The sequence below is a fragment of the Sphaeramia orbicularis genome, chromosome 17 (genome assembly GCF_902148855.1).
Source record: "Sphaeramia orbicularis chromosome 17, fSphaOr1.1, whole genome shotgun sequence".
In the NCBI taxonomy this organism is placed as follows: Eukaryota; Metazoa; Chordata; class Actinopteri; order Kurtiformes; family Apogonidae; genus Sphaeramia; species Sphaeramia orbicularis.
The window spans coordinates 23,158,101-23,176,183 of NC_043973.1; the positions used below are offsets into that span (position 1 = coordinate 23,158,101).

General features: G+C 35.3%; 2 protein-coding genes across 2 annotated transcripts; one reads left to right on the top strand and one right to left on the bottom strand.

Moving 5' to 3' along the window:
• Positions 1–2,469: 2,469 nt before the first annotated feature.
• On the top strand, positions 2,470–7,076 carry LOC115437888 (glutamate-rich protein 6). Its single transcript, XM_030161270.1, has 4 exons — positions 2,470–2,560; positions 2,693–2,845; positions 4,562–4,787; positions 6,571–7,076. The coding sequence occupies exons 1-4, from the start codon at positions 2,517–2,519 to the stop codon at positions 6,844–6,846; spliced, it is 699 nt and encodes a 232-aa protein (XP_030017130.1). The 5' UTR covers positions 2,470–2,516; the 3' UTR covers positions 6,847–7,076.
• Positions 7,077–8,262: 1,186 nt separating this feature from the next.
• Positions 8,263–14,042, bottom strand: selenot1a (selenoprotein T, 1a). The gene is made up of 6 exons (XM_030161100.1): positions 13,862–14,042; positions 12,592–12,702; positions 11,723–11,849; positions 9,141–9,228; positions 8,883–9,049; positions 8,263–8,783 (listed from the first exon to the last, which is right to left on the bottom strand). Exons 1-5 carry the CDS (start codon positions 13,999–14,001, stop codon positions 8,925–8,927), a joined length of 591 nt encoding a protein of 196 aa, XP_030016960.1. The 5' UTR covers positions 14,002–14,042; the 3' UTR covers positions 8,263–8,783; positions 8,883–8,924.
• Positions 14,043–18,083: the final 4,041 nt, after the last annotated feature.

Sequence of the window (18,083 nt, forward strand, 5' to 3'; positions counted from 1 at the left end):
GATGTGTTACACAAAAGTGGAAGTATACTGTTCTGCACCGCATGCAATATTGTGGTGGAACACGAACGAAAGTGGCCGCTCCACAGACACTTTTCAACTGCAAAACATGCAGGAGAACGGAAAGACCAGACAAGTCTCAATGACAGAGGCTGTTGGATCCAGAACAACAGCAGGAACTGAAAGGGTCAAGGTTAGCGCAGATATACTCTATAAGGCAATAGAAGAGAAGAAGAAAGAACCTGTGGAGGCATGCTTTCCTTTCTGTGTATTGTGTGTGTGTGTGTGTGTGCGCGTGTGTGTGTGTGAGGGAGTGCGAGTGCAAGTCTGTGTGTGGAGTTAAAAAATGAGCTCACAAACGAAAATAGTCATTAAACTTGGTGTTAATATTAATATTTACTCTTGTGTGTTAGAAGTTTTCCTTCCCATGATTTATTGCATAATAAGCCTTTGACATCTGTTATCATATTTCCTGTTTGTTCAGTCTAGTGATAAAAAGATAAAAAGATATTGTGCCTCTACTGTAAATAACTTGATGAGTCTAATAAGTGTGTTTTGTTCAATCTCCTAGATACCCCAGTACCAAAGGTCTTCAGTTTTCGCCTCTCTTGTGCACCACAAGAAGGATGCTGGGTAATGAATCCTAGCAGCCCAAGAGAGGACATGTCAAAGTTTGAAGTTGAGGAGGTGGAGGTTCCGTTTTATGATCATAAACCTCTACAGTTTGGGATTTGTCATCATAACCATCATCATCATGATCAGGTACAATTAAATATAGCAGGGGTGCCAAACATACGGCCCACGGGCCAAAACCGGCCTCTCAAAGGGTCCAATCCAGCCCGTGAGATGAATTTGCAAAAATTACTCTTAAGACATTAACAGTTAAAGGAGTCATATTTTGCTAAACCCACTTTCATTAGTCTTTGGTACATTTATTTGTGTATTTGGACCCCAATAGTTAAAAATATTTCAATTTGAACCCTCCAGGTGCTGCAAAGTTATCTTTATATTCATTCCAGCAAAAACTGAGTGGATTTCTACAACCCATTTCAATTCCTGCTTAATTTATTACATTTTATAACTAGTTACGTGATGACATTTGCACAAATAAGCTCAAGACCTCCAAGTATGCTGGTTGTAGTTTATACTGAAAATATGGCCAAACTTTGAGCCGATTACCTAAAATGTTCAGTTGTTGGTTGAACGGGACAGAGCAGCACAGCCAACAACCTGAAGGGGGTGGGGCATAAAGTGTCTCATTTGCATTAAAAGGGCCAGCACTCAAAAGGACCTTTCTGGTGTCATTACTCAGAAATAGGGTTGCAGATGGACCTATGGAGTTGAATTAATTTAATGAAGAATTCACACCCAAGCATAGCATTTACAGTTTATGTAGACCACAGGGAAATGTTTTAAAATGCATAATTCCATTTTTAAAAAGCAATATATCCTCCTGACACTCAGGAAAGTACAAGTTTTGGCTTTTTTATATTAAATAATTGCCTTTATTGGAAACAGCACGATGCAACAGTTTTTTCAGATGCATTTTTAAAAGTTTTGTAGAATGTCCTTTGCAGTGGACAGTGTTTTTTTGTTTTCAATAAAGATGAGAAACTCTTGTCTTTTACAGAGGACAAAAATGCATTGCTGGGTCTCAGGAGGATATCACTCCTTGAACGGGGTTATTTCAGGGCCCACATACAGCCCAATGTGATCTCAAGTAAAATAATAACATTATAACATATAAATAATGAAAACTCCTAATTTTCTTCTTGGTTTAATGTGAAAAAGGTAAAATGACATTATGAAAATGTATACATTTACAAACTATCCCTTCACAATAAAATGTGAATAATCTCAACAAATATGAACAACCTGGAATTTCTAAAGAAAATACGTTCAATTTAAACAATATTATGTCTGTTACTGAATGTTTCGTGCATTTCTAAATCCACTGTGATCTGTAAGTTATATCAATAAGCCCATACATAATATTGTTGACATTGCACTTATTTTTCTCAAGAAGCTTCAGGTTGTACATGGTTGCTCAGGTAATTTTACTTTTTTTTTTTTTTTTTTTTTTACATTTAAACAAAGACAAAAAAAGATTATTATTATGTACAGGTTTTTACAGCCATTGTTTCACTGGTTCAGCCCCTGAACTAAAATGAGTTTTACACCACTGATCTATTGCATCAAACCAAATATAAAAATATTTATTATCAACATCAATATCATAGAAAGTTAAATTTTCTTTGAACATCAGGTCTTTGAATACTAATCCTTGTATTTAAATGCATATACTGCCCTCATGTGGTCACATTGTCTGATCAGTGCATAAACCATGCAGGGACTTCTTAAAACAATTACACACTGGCTGGAAGATAAAAAAAAAAATAAAATAAAATAATAATAATAAAAGGAATAAATAGGAACCAGTAAGTGTATTTATTACCATGTATAACCTCATCTCTTCACAGGATGGAACTGGCTTTCTACAGAAGTATTATTCAGATGGCATGAAATTTCTGACCATGTTCCCTGATGGATCTGCTCAGGTTTTGTATCCACTCAGATGAACTTGACACAGAGTGCAGAGAGTGGAAATTCAATGTAAAACAGTCAACAGATATTTTACCTTGTACATGAAATACAGTCTTCGTTGGTATTCCCTTCCTTATCGTCATGGTACCAGTTATCCGTCAGGTCTTTTGGCTGTCATCGTTGTGGTCACTGAAGAAAACGGAAGGGTTTGCATCGTTTATGACGAAACCCCTGATCGACCAATCAGAGCTGTGTTCCAGTCTGATGGCAGAGGAACTTGTTATCACAGTAATGGAAGCATATGGTACAGTAGAATATGTTTTATGTGTATTTTTATTTCTCCAAGTCAAAACACTGATTTATTTTCTTAACCCATAAAGACCCACTGCTACTTTTGTGGCACTTCCCATATGAATTTTTCTCTCTATTCTTACCTTTTTTAGGTGATTTATTGCCATTCATTATAATATTATCCTCTAAATTTAGATTTTTTTTTTTTTTTTTTAAAGTAAAAATCCTGTATTTCCCTACATTTAATTTATTGATCATATGTTCATAAAAACTTGGACTAATGTTGAGATTTATCATTTTGGCAACAAAGAAAACTGAGGGAATAGTGAGTTTTTCAGTCAAATATATCATTAAATGAACATAAACCCAGCGTGTCCATCCACTGTCAATGATCCAACTCCACTGGTTTTACTGGTGAATAAATGTTGTAGAACAGGGGTGTCAAACTCATTTTAGTTCAGTTCCACATCCAGCTAAATTTGATCTGAAGTGGGCCGAACCAGTAAAATAATAACATAGTAATGTATAAATAATGTCAACTCCAAACTTTTCTCTATGTTAAAGAGTGAAAAAAGTAAATTTACATTATGAAAGGGTTTACATTTACTAACTATCCTTTCAAAAGATGTGAATAACATGAACCAACTGAAAAAATAAGTGTAATTTTAACAATATTCTGACTCAGTTTATCATTTACACATGTACATTAGAACTTACAGATCACAGTGGATCTACAAATACACAACATTTAGTAACAGGCAGAATATTGTTAAAGTTGTACTTACTTCTCTTAAGACATTTCAGGTCGTTCATATTTTTTCAGGTTATTCTCATTTTTTGCGAAATTATTCTTTGTTTCAGTGGAAATACATGAAAATATTTACGTTTACAAAGAGAAAAATTTGGAGTTGTCATTTATATGTTATTATGATAGTATTTTACTGGTGCTGCCCACTTGAGATTGAATTAGTCTGAATGTGGAACCTGAACTAAAATGATGGTTAATATCTTAGTGTAATTTTTGCATTTCACAAATTCATCCCAGGGGCCAGACTGGACCTTTTGGCAGGCCGGATTTGGCCTCTGAGCCGCATGTTTGACACCTGTGTTGTAGAAGATTAACCCATAAAGACCCAGTGCTACATTTGTGGCAGTTTCCAAATTAATTATTCTCTCTAACCATTTTAAGTGATTTATCCCCATTTCTTATTATATTATCCTCTGTATATTTTTGCTTTTTTTTTTTTTTTTCAGTGAAAATCGTGTTTCCTATATTTAACTCACTGATCATGTAGATGTTCATAAAAGCTCAGATTAAAATTGAGGGTTATTCAGAAACGGAGAAAACTCAAGAAAAAGTGACTTTTTCAGCAATATATATCATTAACTGAACATACACCAAGCAGTTCCATCCACTGTCATTGATCCATGGGTTTACTGGTGAATCAAAGTTGTAGAAGATGACGATGTTTCCATGGTGACTACAGAGCCTCTGAACGTCCAAATGGGTCATATCTGAGGACCATGAAAAGATGACAGACTGCATTTTGCAACAATTATTTACATGTATTAATAGGATTAGTGGATCAACAGTTACTAAACGTTTTAGATCAGTAGAAGGTTTTGGTCACCGGTAGCTGTTCGGGTCTTTATGGGTTAAAGTTAATCACATTGACTTAACAGGTTTCATTCATTCGTGGGTTTCTCTGTATGTGTGCTCATGTTGCAGGCTGACCATAGACAGATCAGGAGGCCAGTGTCTGGATCAGGATGGCGCCAGAGTTCGCAGGTGGACATGGTGTGATCTGAGCTCCACTCCCACCTCCCTCAGACCCATATTCTTATCCATCAACAGAACTATTGGGCTCAGAGTCCTGAGGAAGAACCAAGTGTTAGTTTCTTTCCTGGCAAAAGGACAACAGGCTAAATTCAGTGTGGGTGCTTCATGTGATCAGGTACTTGATGAAACTTTTTTCATGCTTCAACTCATGTATTTCTAGTACAGGTTTAACCCTGAAAGATCTACAACTATTCATACATTTTTCTCTACCATTAACCTTTACTAAGTGATTTAAGACCGTTTATTATAACATTATTTTCTGCATTTTGCATTATTCAGTGAAAATCAGATAGCTTTCTATATGGGTGCCTCTATGAAACTGGTCCCTAAAAACAGGACAGAGGGGCTAAAAATTCAAACCAGATGTAGATTAATGTTATGAAGCAAGTTTGGAAGCACTTTGGGTCAATTAAAAAAAAAAAAAATACTGAGATAAAACATATTTTTATATTTTTCAAACAAAAATCTGCATGTAACACAGTAAAAAAAGGACATAAAAATTACATGCTACAATTTTTTTTGAATATCTTTTTATTCTCTCACAGGTACATTTTAGGAATTGAACTAATTATGCAAGGCAGAGTGTCTCACAAAAATGACCTCTGTTGCAAAATTGCTCATGATTTATATGTTTAAATTGGCAGGTTCTGCATGTAACACCAGTGGACACGATGGGTTACACACAAAACCTGGAATGAGACTGAGATTCATTAAAAACCTGCATGTATGGATTAGAAAAACCACAAGGATCGACAAATTTAACAGTGTCTTTATCTATAGCTGTATAAAAGACCGTTTCAAGCCATGTTTTCCAGATCAAATACACCGACACCTAGGTAGCTTTTCATGTCTCAATTTTGGTCCTATTTTTAGCCCCAGTATTTTATTAAAAATTCATTAATTTTGGGATGACTCTGAGCAAGAACCTATTTTTTTTTGCATTTATCTGAGGTTGTCATTAGGTACATCCTGGGAGGAAATATGTCTAAATTTCTCTTTTATTATTGGGTCTAAAAAGCTGGCAAAGTGCCAGATACCAAAATGACCCCAGTTTCATAGAAGCACTCATATTTTATTTTGTCATCATGTAGATGTAAAACATAAAATCTCAGAGTAAAGTTGAAGTAAACACAAATCATAACAGATAAACTGAAGCAAAAGTGTGTTTTTTCAGTAAAAATATATTAACCAAACATAAAAAACAGGCATCTACAACTACTGTTATTTGTCAAACTATATGGGTTTTATTGGTGTTGTAGTAATAATAATAATAATAATAATAATAATAATAATAATAATAATAATAATAATACATTTTATTTGTAATGCACTTAAAATTTTTATCTAAAAACCTCAAAGTGCTACGGGCAGAGTACAATAAATGCGATTAAAAGGGAAGTTAAGAAATAGAAAGCAAGTAAGACAGATAAAAACAGTTAAAAAAAGTTAAAACAGGTGAAATATTGTCGTTTTTCATATTCATTGTGGAGCCTCTGAACATCCAAATGGGTCATATTTGATATCGCTGAAAAGTTGACAAACCGCATTTTACCTGAATTACTTCAATGTGTTGATAGAATTAGTGGATTAATATTTTAAGTCGATGCGTTTGGTTGCCAGCCATAGTTTGGGTCTTTGAGGATTAAATAAACTCCTGTATGTTCAGCTTGAAGAGGTAGTTTAATAATATTAGCTTCATTATAATATATGAAGTACAATATAAATAATTGTATATTTTATGTTTGCCTTTCTTTCCTTAATGTAATTTAAGTTCATTTTCTCTTGTACATCAACACTCGAGCATTACGGTGAAAAACCATGAAATTGCTATGTGCGTAATAGTAATTGTCCAAACACAACATGCTTAGTCATGTCAGACAGTGTGTTATTTTTGTCAGGAGGAATGTAAAAGCGATGGCTGTGCTGCAGGACCATCAGTGTTGAAGGAGGAGCTGATGGCTTTGGCAGCTCAAATGAAGATGCGCCTTCTCCTTCAACACCTTCACCAGTACCTGACGACTCCATCCCACCCCAAGCTGCCGAACCTAACACCACCTCCTCACCCTCATGTCGTCACCCAAAGGCTATTGGAAGAAAGTAAGGGTGCAAAAATGAGCGAGAGGGAAAAAGAGTTTATCCACGGGTGTCTCCAGTTTTGTCATGACATAACCTGAATGATCACAGAGAAGTGAGGAAGACGCCTTCCTGTTCAATCAATAATCTGATTATCAGACGATTTTTTTTTTATTCATGGATTGTATTTGCCCCTGGAGTAGAATGGAAATAAACATACCTCTCCTCTATTTAACAAAGTGAAAAATAGTTAGTTTTTCTCCAGTGCTCTTGTTGTAAACCTGGGACTATATATAAAAGAGTGATACATTTCCATTGAGCTTTTCCCATTTATTTTGTACTGTTTTAAATAAAAAAAGGAAAGAAATACATGAATTTGTGCCTGACATTATCATGCGTTGCTGTCAGAGAACACAGTGAGCCAAACTCATTTACTGTCTGAGTCTTCACCTTCAACCTTCACCAGTTTGAAAATTTTACACAAAGTAGATTATAATATAAAAAGGCTGATCTGGATTCTAGAAATGTTTGAAGGATTGTAATTTTCTCATAAATGAAGGCAACTATTGCTCTGAAAAAAGAAAAAAAAAATCACACATAAGAAAATAAAAAAAAATGTTCTTGCTGATCCTCAAGATGAGCATATTTTGATGAATAAATCCATTGTATTTGATGAGTGCTGTTTACATATTTTCTTTTCATCACCTGATGCAATATCTTTCATCTACACAGCCATCAGCAGAGTAACCCACCAGCACAAACTGTATTTCCTTCTTTCACAAAAAGTATTACCATATACTGATACTTCTCCACAAATATTGAAATTTCACAAGAACTCACCTAACCTTCAACCCAAACAAAAACAAACCCTGCTCTTCATACGTATTGTGGCTTTTTTTGGCATTGATCAAGCTGATGTCAGCATATCAACTGCCTCTATCTATATATTTGCCAAGTTTGAAGTAAACTGAAACAAAATTTATGTTTTTATAGACATTTGAAATTTCACTTGTAATGGGAGAAGAAAAAAAGATTTCAAAAATTCATTACAAATGCCAGCTTTGACTTACTTTTCCCAGAATGTAACCACATTTATTCTGGGTCACTGGTAATCTATAAACCCAATTTGGTATGAATTCAACTTAGTTTTGCTGTTGTAGTGTTAAATAAAATGGACCAAAAACAGTACCCCTTGCCTCCCCTTTGGGGGGGTGGGGTAACAACTTCAGGTTAAACCTTAGGTCACAATCCACGAAGTGTCCATAAAGGGATAAGAGTCCTACTCTGCTTGTTTAATTGGTTTTGTCTCAGCTAATTAAATCATCACAAAGCCTTGTCTTCCTAATAACATTAGCTGGAGCAGATGGGTAAAAGATGTGCACTCTTGGCAGTGTGCTTTAAGAAAAGCCAATAAGAAATGTTCCAATGTCTGCCTCTACAATTCTCTAAGTATTTTTCCCCTTTTGCATCACATGGGATTTCACCAAACCACTCATCAGTAACTCAAACACCACAGGTTCACAGTTAGTTACAATATGTTTTATTAATTAATCATTGTAGCTTTCTCCAAGTTCCGTAAATATAAAAATTATTCAGAAATCATACCAAGACACAACTCCCCAATTATAGTTTCACAACAGTGATAACATTTTACGTGTTGCATTTTCTACATGGCTAAGTTACTCATAGAACAATAAAATTAAAATTCTACATATGGCTCAGTGGTACAAATGACAGGGTTGGTTTATTCACATAGATTAATTTTATGCAACAAGTTAAAGACTGTAAGAATCAATGTTAAATCTCTTCTCATGAGACCACTGATGTCATCTGGATGAAATCTGAAGTAGAATGAATATTACAAGAAAATGACCGGCACTGTTGCCATGGATCCCACTCTGGCGTCAGGGGCGGGGCATCTCAAAGGGGCACAGTGAAGGGTGATGGGGGCATCCAGTCTGCGCTAACAGTCTTGCTGCCTTCAGCGCAGACCTTCATAAACATCACTTCACAGCCCGGTGAGAAACCCACCTCAAACCTAGCAAGAAAAAGTGAAGAAAGTTTAGGCAAAACAAATATTTCCACTGGACAGTATATTTCATGGGTAAGAAAAATGCAGAAAAACGTATTTTCTTACATGGAGGGGTTTGTAGCTCCAGCCAGGAAACAACGGGCAGGGTTAGGAGTGGTGATGTGGTCTTGTGTTCATGTGCACGTTCATTTTCATCTCGTTGTCCAGGATTTGCACAAGCTGTTGCATGGAGGGCAAATGACCTGACTCTAGTTTTGACCACACTGGAACATCTGCATGTGGACAAAACACAAACATGAGCACAGGTTCCCTCAATAAATATGTCTATAGTTACTGAAAGCTCTTGCCAAAAATGAGACTCACCATTTAATGTGATTTCAAAAGCTCCTGTAGACATTAACTGGTTTTCGAGCATATTGCTAAGGAAGAACACCATCATGCAGGCATAAATCTGAAGAGGAAAGTACAAGAGAACTTTCACTTAAAATATTCAGAGTTTTTTTTAGTTTTTTTAAACTTACAATATTTCTAGTTTTGCACACTTTAATACTTCAGTTTAATCAGAAGCTGCTATAGGAAACTTAGGAGGGGAGACAACTGCATTTTAGGTCAAACACATATTTGTTGAAAGTATTTTTATTCTTAGCATGAGCCGCCACTGCACAAGAAAACATGTCCGTTTTAGAAAGCAAATTAATATTATTTCCTGGCATTTTTAAGCCTGTAATTAGCATCAGCTTAACACTAACACTGGTCCTTCTTTGAGCTCTACTTTTATGGACATTAAACATGTTTCCTCTCATAGAAACATATCACACAGACTGTATGAAAAATACTAACTTATAACCAGAATATCCAGTTCTCAGTTCTACTGGTGTCTGGTGTTTCATCAGTGCCTCTGTTTGTTTTGTCTTCACAGAATGATTGCACAAGTGTAGCACCTACACAGTCAGGGCTCTCATTGGTTGATAAGATTACACAGAATTAATTTTCAGGGCCTAAGGAGGAAACAAGACTGTTGTTTTTTTTAATAGCTGACTAGTGCTGCCGCGAATAGTCGACCATGAAAATTAGTCGACACGTTGTTTTACTATTGACCGCAGCCCCTGGGTAATCCATGCCGGCATTGGCGCCTGCAGCCGTACCTCAGAGAAAGAGAGAGACACTCCCATCTTATAAGCATCTTAAGTTTGATGCCCCCCAACCCCCACCCTGGTCCGCAGATCCGTGCGTCCCTCTGAATTCAAGTCCGCAGGTGCATCTGCATGCTGGTGCCTCGATAAGCACCCGCTGTCTCTTTGGATTTAGGTAATAGGCTAGTGCAGACTAATATGGCATAGCCTAATGGAAATGCAGATGCTTATGCTTAGATTGTTAATAGGCATCATAAAGTTTTTAAATAGTTTACTTAATGAGCTTCCCACAAAAATAAGCTGTAAAGGTTAAGGTAAAAGCCCAGACAGGATATTAGGAATGGGTTCTCCATGTCTATATCAGTAGGTTCATTATGTATTTTTCTCTTCTCTTTTTGTCAATTATAGGCAAAGTAGTCTGACTGAATTCATTCTGCCAATGAAAGACTGCACACCACAACTTGCAGCAGTACTCACTGACAGTGTCCTGAAAATGACTCAGAGATATGAGACCATATTTGCACTGTGAAGCAAATACTCCCTGGAAGTCATTTTGCACTGAAAATTTTAAGGGCCTATTGTATTACTATTTTGTTTTATGTTGATAGAGCTAGCCATTTGCTTGAATACCTTTGTGCAATTTTTTTTTTTTTTTTTTGGATGTGGAAAACATCCCACTTTGTAATTTTTTGTTTGGTAATATTTAAGTTATTTATATTGTTTACATTTGTCATGGTACAGGTGACATTTTATGTTTTGGCCCTTGAGTTGTATTCAAAATAAAATGGACACAACAACATAAAGACTTGATTTTTTTTTTTTTTTTATTATTCGTTTAGATTAGTCGCCTAATCAAAAGATTAATCATTAGAAAATTAGTTGTTAGTGGCAGCACTACAGGTGGCAGGATACAACTTATTACCAGAATTTTAAGTAGTTAAATAAACCTGGAGACCCTAAAATGAGCTGTAAACCGACACAAGTAATAGACTAGCTCTACTAAAAAAAAACAGCTAAATGCTAAAAATGAAATGTAAAACTTTAATCTAAAACCATAAAACAACCCTTATATTAATGCATGTCTTCCTCCTTAAAAAGAGGAACAGTTGATAATGGTTGATATTAAATGCTAACTAATGATAGCGTCGCCTTTTGAATCTGTGGTATGGGTATAACACTGGGAATTATAGATCAGAGCCAAACAACAGAGCCTTAAGACACTGCTAATGACCCCCCATGGGTTTCACTTTGAGTTTGCAGAGATAATAAGGGTTTTCACAGCAAACAGAACAGCAAGGCCAACTTAAGCAGTCACAGTCTAAACAGTAATGATATATAATTGTCACCATCTTCATTCATTTAATTATTGGAAATCCCCCAAATATGTTGTTTGCTTGAGTCACAGTCCACATTCACATGTGTTCATAATTAGGATAGCACCACCTCTGCCTCATTCTGAGCTAGCACCCTGTTCATGTATATGTCACAGTAGAGACTGAAATCCAGTAGGATTTGTAATCCTACTAGGACAGATAGGAATTTTAGTTTGTCCTAGGACAAACTAAAATTCCTATCTGTCCTAGTACGATTACGAATCCTACTGGATTTCAATCTCTACTGTGATATATACATCTTTAGAGACAGTTACATTTTTGAGAGAAACCAAAAGCCATGACAAGTGTAAAGTATTAAATGGTTTTATAGTTAGGCTCCGGAAAACAAAATGATAATAGACACACACAACAGCACCTATATCCCTCCACATTACATGCCAGGGGGATAACAACTTTTAAAAAATCCAGAACAACATACCTTATTTGCCTGGCCCCACTCCCAAATACCTGGGGCTTGCATACCAAAAAGAGCAAATGGGTCCCTGCCGATAATAATCAACCCAATCACCAGCAGTTTAAACATAGAAAGGAAGGAAGCAATGTGTCTGAGGGAATAAAAAAAAACAGAAGGGGTTTAATTTGACTTGCAATATAAAACATATCCACTTCAGATAAGATTAACAACTGTCTGGAGACATGTAACAAAATTAACTGCTCCCTTTAACAAGTGGGAAGAAAAAAGGGCGTGGCCTCAATTCCTAAAAAAATTGGGCTTCATTGAGCAAATGATGGGTGTAATCTCTAGAGTGTTTATTAAAAGCTGCACTGATGAGGACCTGAGGGTCTAAATCACACTGCACCTTTTAACATGAGAGAGCTCCACAAAGCAATCACACACTTAAAAGCATGTGATCCAAATATGTGTATACATGTCTGTTATACTGGTTAACGCTGCAAAAATCTGAAACATTTCTGGACAATTCAGAAATGCAGAAAAATACTGAACTTCATATCTTAAATGCCTAGTGAAAATTTAACCAAACAAAAAACATAATAGAAATAATTTCTGTACATTTAAACATCCTTAGAAAAAATGCACATGCAAGTATAGAATGCATTAAGATATTACCTTAATTATCCACTACATACTTTATAAATTTATCAATTTTAGGACCAGTAGCTTCATCTGAATGCATAAAACTACCAAAAAGAAGTCCATGGCTAGATAAGCCCAATTGCATGAGAATTTCCTTAGTCAAATCACAGCTAATCCCTGGCGGCTTTTAGGCCGCTCTAATGAAGCTGAATATAATCCACTTGTAACAAGACAGACAATCTCCCTCTTACCGGTAGAGGGGAATAGGAAGATAGTTCTCCCCTTCAATGCGGATGTCTGGGTACCGCTGGTACAAGGCCTGCGTGTACTCCTCAAACACCCGCTTGTACCCTCAGGAAATGCTGTGAGAAACCATTAAAAAAGAAAAAAGAAAAACAGTCAGACATACACCCTGCACAGCTGTAAGAACAAATACAAGTCAACTACAACACACCAATCCAAGGAAAAGGTAGTTTTGAACCTGGCCTTGAGATTTCACAAGTGAATTCCAAACTTATCTGTCAGATCCAGAGATGTGATTTCTGCTCTCAGTGAAGAACTTTTACTGACAGTGTGAAATTCCAGTTAGGCGCTAACATCAGGTTAGTTTAAGCCTTTCTCGAGCTCCTATGTGATACAGCTTTGAAAATAATTTAGACCAAACGTGATTTTCCGTAGCAATCACATATGACAACCTTTAAAAAATGATCATCTGATATTCTGTGCTTAGAATGTTATGTTAGTTATCACCATCACATGTTCTTAATATATAAGATACTTAGATGTTACCATTCAACTTAATGGTCATCATTCATTTTGATAGCTTATTTGTTTTTAAGTCAATTTGCGGTTCAGTTCAATGTCTTTTGACAGACTTTTACTAAAAAAAAAACAACAAAAAAAAAACAACTACTGGTTATGAAAGTGACATCCAAAACAAATGTTATCTTTTCACTTCCTTATAACAGTTATTTAATCATTATTCTCAAGGCTGTTTATTTGCTTTAAAGCAACTCACAACGAATTGTTTTTAATCTAAATAGTTACTACTGAACGTATCCTATTTGCCTTTGTAATACTTAAAATTTTATATTAAAAAGGTGGCTGACACATATATCGTCAGTAAGTCAGTATGGGTTTAAAATACTATGCTGATATTAAGGTGACACGGAGAATATATTCTGTTAAAATGCAACAAAATGTTTAACTTCAGCTCAATGATTAACACTAGAGCTAAGGGTACATGGCAGCGGAAGTAGCAAAACCATGTCTTCGACGAAACCACCAGAATTGACAAAACTATGAGATTCCGCAAAAAAGAATTTGCCTCTTATGCATAGACAGTGTCTATTTAAGCAAACAAATAAACAGGTAAACTACATGTACGCGACACAGTGTAAAAAATAGTGATATGACGATTAATACCCTCCTGTTAGCTGTAGCTTCTAGTCGGCCTGCGGTGTTGTTAGCTGAAGTTTAGCTAGCCTGCAATGACTCGCCAGATTTTCAGCTCTTCCTTACCAAATCTGGAATTTAAGAAGTGGCCCCGTCGCGAACTGCATTTTCATCTTTTTCACGCCACTGCTGTCACCAGACGTGGCGCAGTACAGCGAGAAAACCCCCAAGACGAGGAGCGAAAAACGTAACCACTTCATCGCCATCCGTTCCGGGGTTTGTGTCAAAGGAAAACGTTGGTTAATCTGTACATATCGTTACTGGTTGGTCCCTCCTTTTTCCTCTCTCTCTCATCTTGGGTTTTAAACACGGCTGCTCCATGCCTCTAGCGCCCCCTATGGCGGTGGCTGTACCAAAGTCAAAGCCTGACAAGTCTGAAAGCCAGGGTGCGCACTGTTAGGAAAAGTTTTAGCATGGGCGTGTTTAGCCCATTTTTGGAGGTACTGAAGCACCCCTAAATGGATTCCCAGCACCCCTAAAATATTTGAAGGTTGCTGAAATGTTTCTTTTTTCTTGTTTACTTTATGTCCATTCTTAACATGCTAGAAAAATGTCAAAACCATACACAGTACATGGTTGAAACGTAATATTTTAACAACAAAAATACAGCACAGAGACACTTAACATATACTTTGGTCTACAATTTTTTTTAGAAATTATCTGCCTCAGAGATTAACCCTTTCATGCACGAATTGAGAACCTTAGTTGAGTTTTTTTTTTTTTTTTTTTTTTTTTTTTTGAGTGGTTTTTTTTTCCCTTAGGCATGAAAACAAAACAAAACAAAACAAAACAAAAAAACAATGAGACTGAGGTTGCTTTTTTTTTTTTTCCATAGATTTACAAAAATGTCCACTCAGCTACACCATAATTTTATTCTTGAAGCAAAGAAACATGTATTTAAAACCCAATATCATAAAGTAATATGAAAACAGTGAAATGAAATCATGTTTAATGCAGCTAATCTGATGTTTTCTCACATTTTTAACATATTCTAATACTCGTTATTACTCACTTCATGGAGATAATATGCAAAAAATAACAATTAACAATTGATTTCCACTCAAGAACCAATCAAGAACAGCAAAGTTACAATAATGGTATGAATTGCAGTTTATGACATGATGCATAAATGTCCACTGTGTTGGCTGATATGGAACTAAAACAACAAAACCCATGAATATACAAGAGAACAGCTGGAGAATAATTGTCCACTGTAGTGACCACTATGCATGAAAGGGTTAAATATGCTAAATGTTACGTATTTTTATCAGATTAATTGGAAAACAAATGACAAAAGTACTGGTTTGCTGATGTTTTGACGGTATATGACAAAGTGTTATTCCATATGCAGGGTGGGGAAGCAAAATTTACAATGAACATTTAGTTGTTTTTTCTCAGCAGGCACTACATCAATTGTTTTGAAACCAAACATATATTGATGTCATAATCATACCTAACACTATTATCCATACCTTTTCAGAAACTTTTGCCCATATGAGTAATCAGGAAAGCAAACGTCAAAGATGATTTGCTGAATGCACTTGTCACACCAAAGGAGATTTCAAAAATAGTTGGAGTGTCCATAAAGACTGTTTATAATGGAAAGAAGAGAATGACTATGAGCAAAACTATTACGAGAAAGTCTGGAAGATACTATTAAAGAAGAATGGGAGAAGTTGTCACCTGAATATCTGAGGAACACTTGCGCAAGTTTCAGGAAGTGTGTGAAGGCAGTTATTGAGAAAGAAGGAGGACACATAGAATAAAAACATTTTCTATTATGTACATTTTCTTGTGGCAAATAAATTCTCATGACTTTCAATAAACTAATTGGTCATATACTGTCTTTCAATCCCTGCCTCAAAATATTGTAAATTTTGCTTCCCCACCTTGTATATATATTGGTTTATTTACATTTATTAACAGATTTATAAATGTTCCACTGATAGAACCTGTAAAGTCCATGTATTGTCATGTGCAGACAGTGTTTTGAAGTAGATCTGGTAGATCTGACACTAATGTTCCCCTGGACTTAAATCCATTCTATTGTAGATGTATACATTGAGGAGCTGCTGTATCAAAATGGAGGATTGTCTTCCCCCAGAAATTAGAGTTAGGGTTTATTTCTTTTACGATTCCAATCCATTCCTCTTTTACTGTGGCTCAGCATTTAAGTAACTTTTATCAGATTTGATGGTTTAGTCACAGAGTTTCTCATACCCAAAAAATGTTATGCTTTTCTTTCACAAATGTGGGAATGATGGTCTGAAATTGCGTTAAAATGTGCAAAACAATACAACTTCTCTTGCCTGGCCAGTGCTCTGGATGCTCAGTACCCCTAAATCTCTGATCCTAGAATTGCCCCTGAGTTTTAGCATATCTGTGTGTGGTGCTGAAGTAGGGAATAGATGGAGGGAGGAGCACAAGGAATGTTCAAACGTAAAACAATTCAAAAACACTTATAGGAACATGTTTTTCCACAATATATAGGGATGAGGGTTATTAATTGTCACCATATGTTCACTGTTGTTTATGTATATATTTCCTTCCTTGAGTTTAGTTATTATTTGTTTATTTATTCGCCAGCACAACTAAGAAAGGCACTGGTAAAAGATTACATATGTATTTGTATGTTGTGTATGTGTATAAATGTATATATGTGTAAATGGATGAATGAGTGTGTGTGTGTGTGTGTGTGTGTGTGAATAGATATATAAATATAGAGGTGTAATGTAAAAGGAAGAGGGAAATATATTATTAATAATATTGTAGGGAGAGAGGATGGGATTAAATAAGTTGCACTTCTTCCCACTCCTTTTCGGGCATGTAAATGGAACTATTGTGCTGTTCTTCTGTCTAAGATTGTTCTGATTCTTGATATTTGTATTATTATGTATGTTTTGCTAGTGCATATATGTTAAATTTCATTGCATGTTCGGAATAAATCACTAAATCACAGATATCGTGATAGTTCATCAGTCAAAGTTTCATACATATATAATTATTTTTATATTTAATGGATTTAACTGTAATACATCTTGCCATGTTCTTATCAAATATCAGTTAACCTTTAATGTTTGCCTTCAAACCAAACTTTTGCAATATTTTTTTTTTTTTTGTTTGTTTCACAATTTGTAAAAATAATGCAGCCTTTCTGATCAAAATACATAACTGACACAATGAAGATAGGAGAAACTAATTTTGAATGTTTGCCTTACAGCTAAAATTTGCTTAGAGGTCTTATTTATGTCTATGTGCATAAGAAATCAATATAAGTGAATCCTCAAAGGAACTTTGTGTTGGTAAATGCAAGTTATGCAAATTGACAGGATTTCAGTTCTGTTGCAACATGTTGATGGTCATATGAACTATGTTTTCAGGTCAAAAATGTCCAGTTTCATCACAATTAATGCTATATTTTCATGTCACAAATGGTCAAGTTATATTTGAACTGAATTTACCTGAAAAACAAATATTCTTTTAGATTCCCCAGTTTTTCTTACAAGATTATATACTACATATCACGTTTTATTTTTACAGGTTGCAATATGGAGTATGGTGCTGATCCATCCTGCTTATGTTACACCAATACATACATACATTAAGAATGTAACGTGTCACTTTTTAAATCAACAGTTTTCTAATAATAAGCATTTGTATAAAGAAATAACAATTCTATATTGTTATTTACTCTTTAGTATGATAATAAACTATACAATAAATAATTATGATGCTAGTTTTTGCACAGGGATCATTTGTGGAAACGGTGACATGGCTGCCGAGCATCAGTATGATGGGATCTGTAACAACCATGTCACATCCGTCCACTGCCACATTTTGTGTTTTTGTGTCAGCTGTTATTGTTTTAGAGCCACAATACTAACATTTATGAATAAGAGGATAATTAGCAATAGTAAGTATATAAGTTTATTACTAATAAAGTACTGGTACTGACCAGATCATCATGGGTAATGTCACGTCCGTCCACCAGCAAAAGTTTTCACATACACGTGCTATTGAAAATCCAATATTTCTGAAAATATAGCTTCCACTGTCAAATAATATCAGCAGTCTGTGCACAAATGTATTAGCATTATTTCAACACAGTTCTATGCATTTCTTACAACTTTTTTTTTTTTTGACAAAAATGACCACTCACTTGACCCCCTAAGTAAATTTTAGCAGTTTTTACATTTAATGGATTTAACCTTAATACATCTTGCCACGTTCTCATCAAATATGTTAATCTTTAATGTTTACCTTCAAACCAAACTTTTGTAGTATTTTT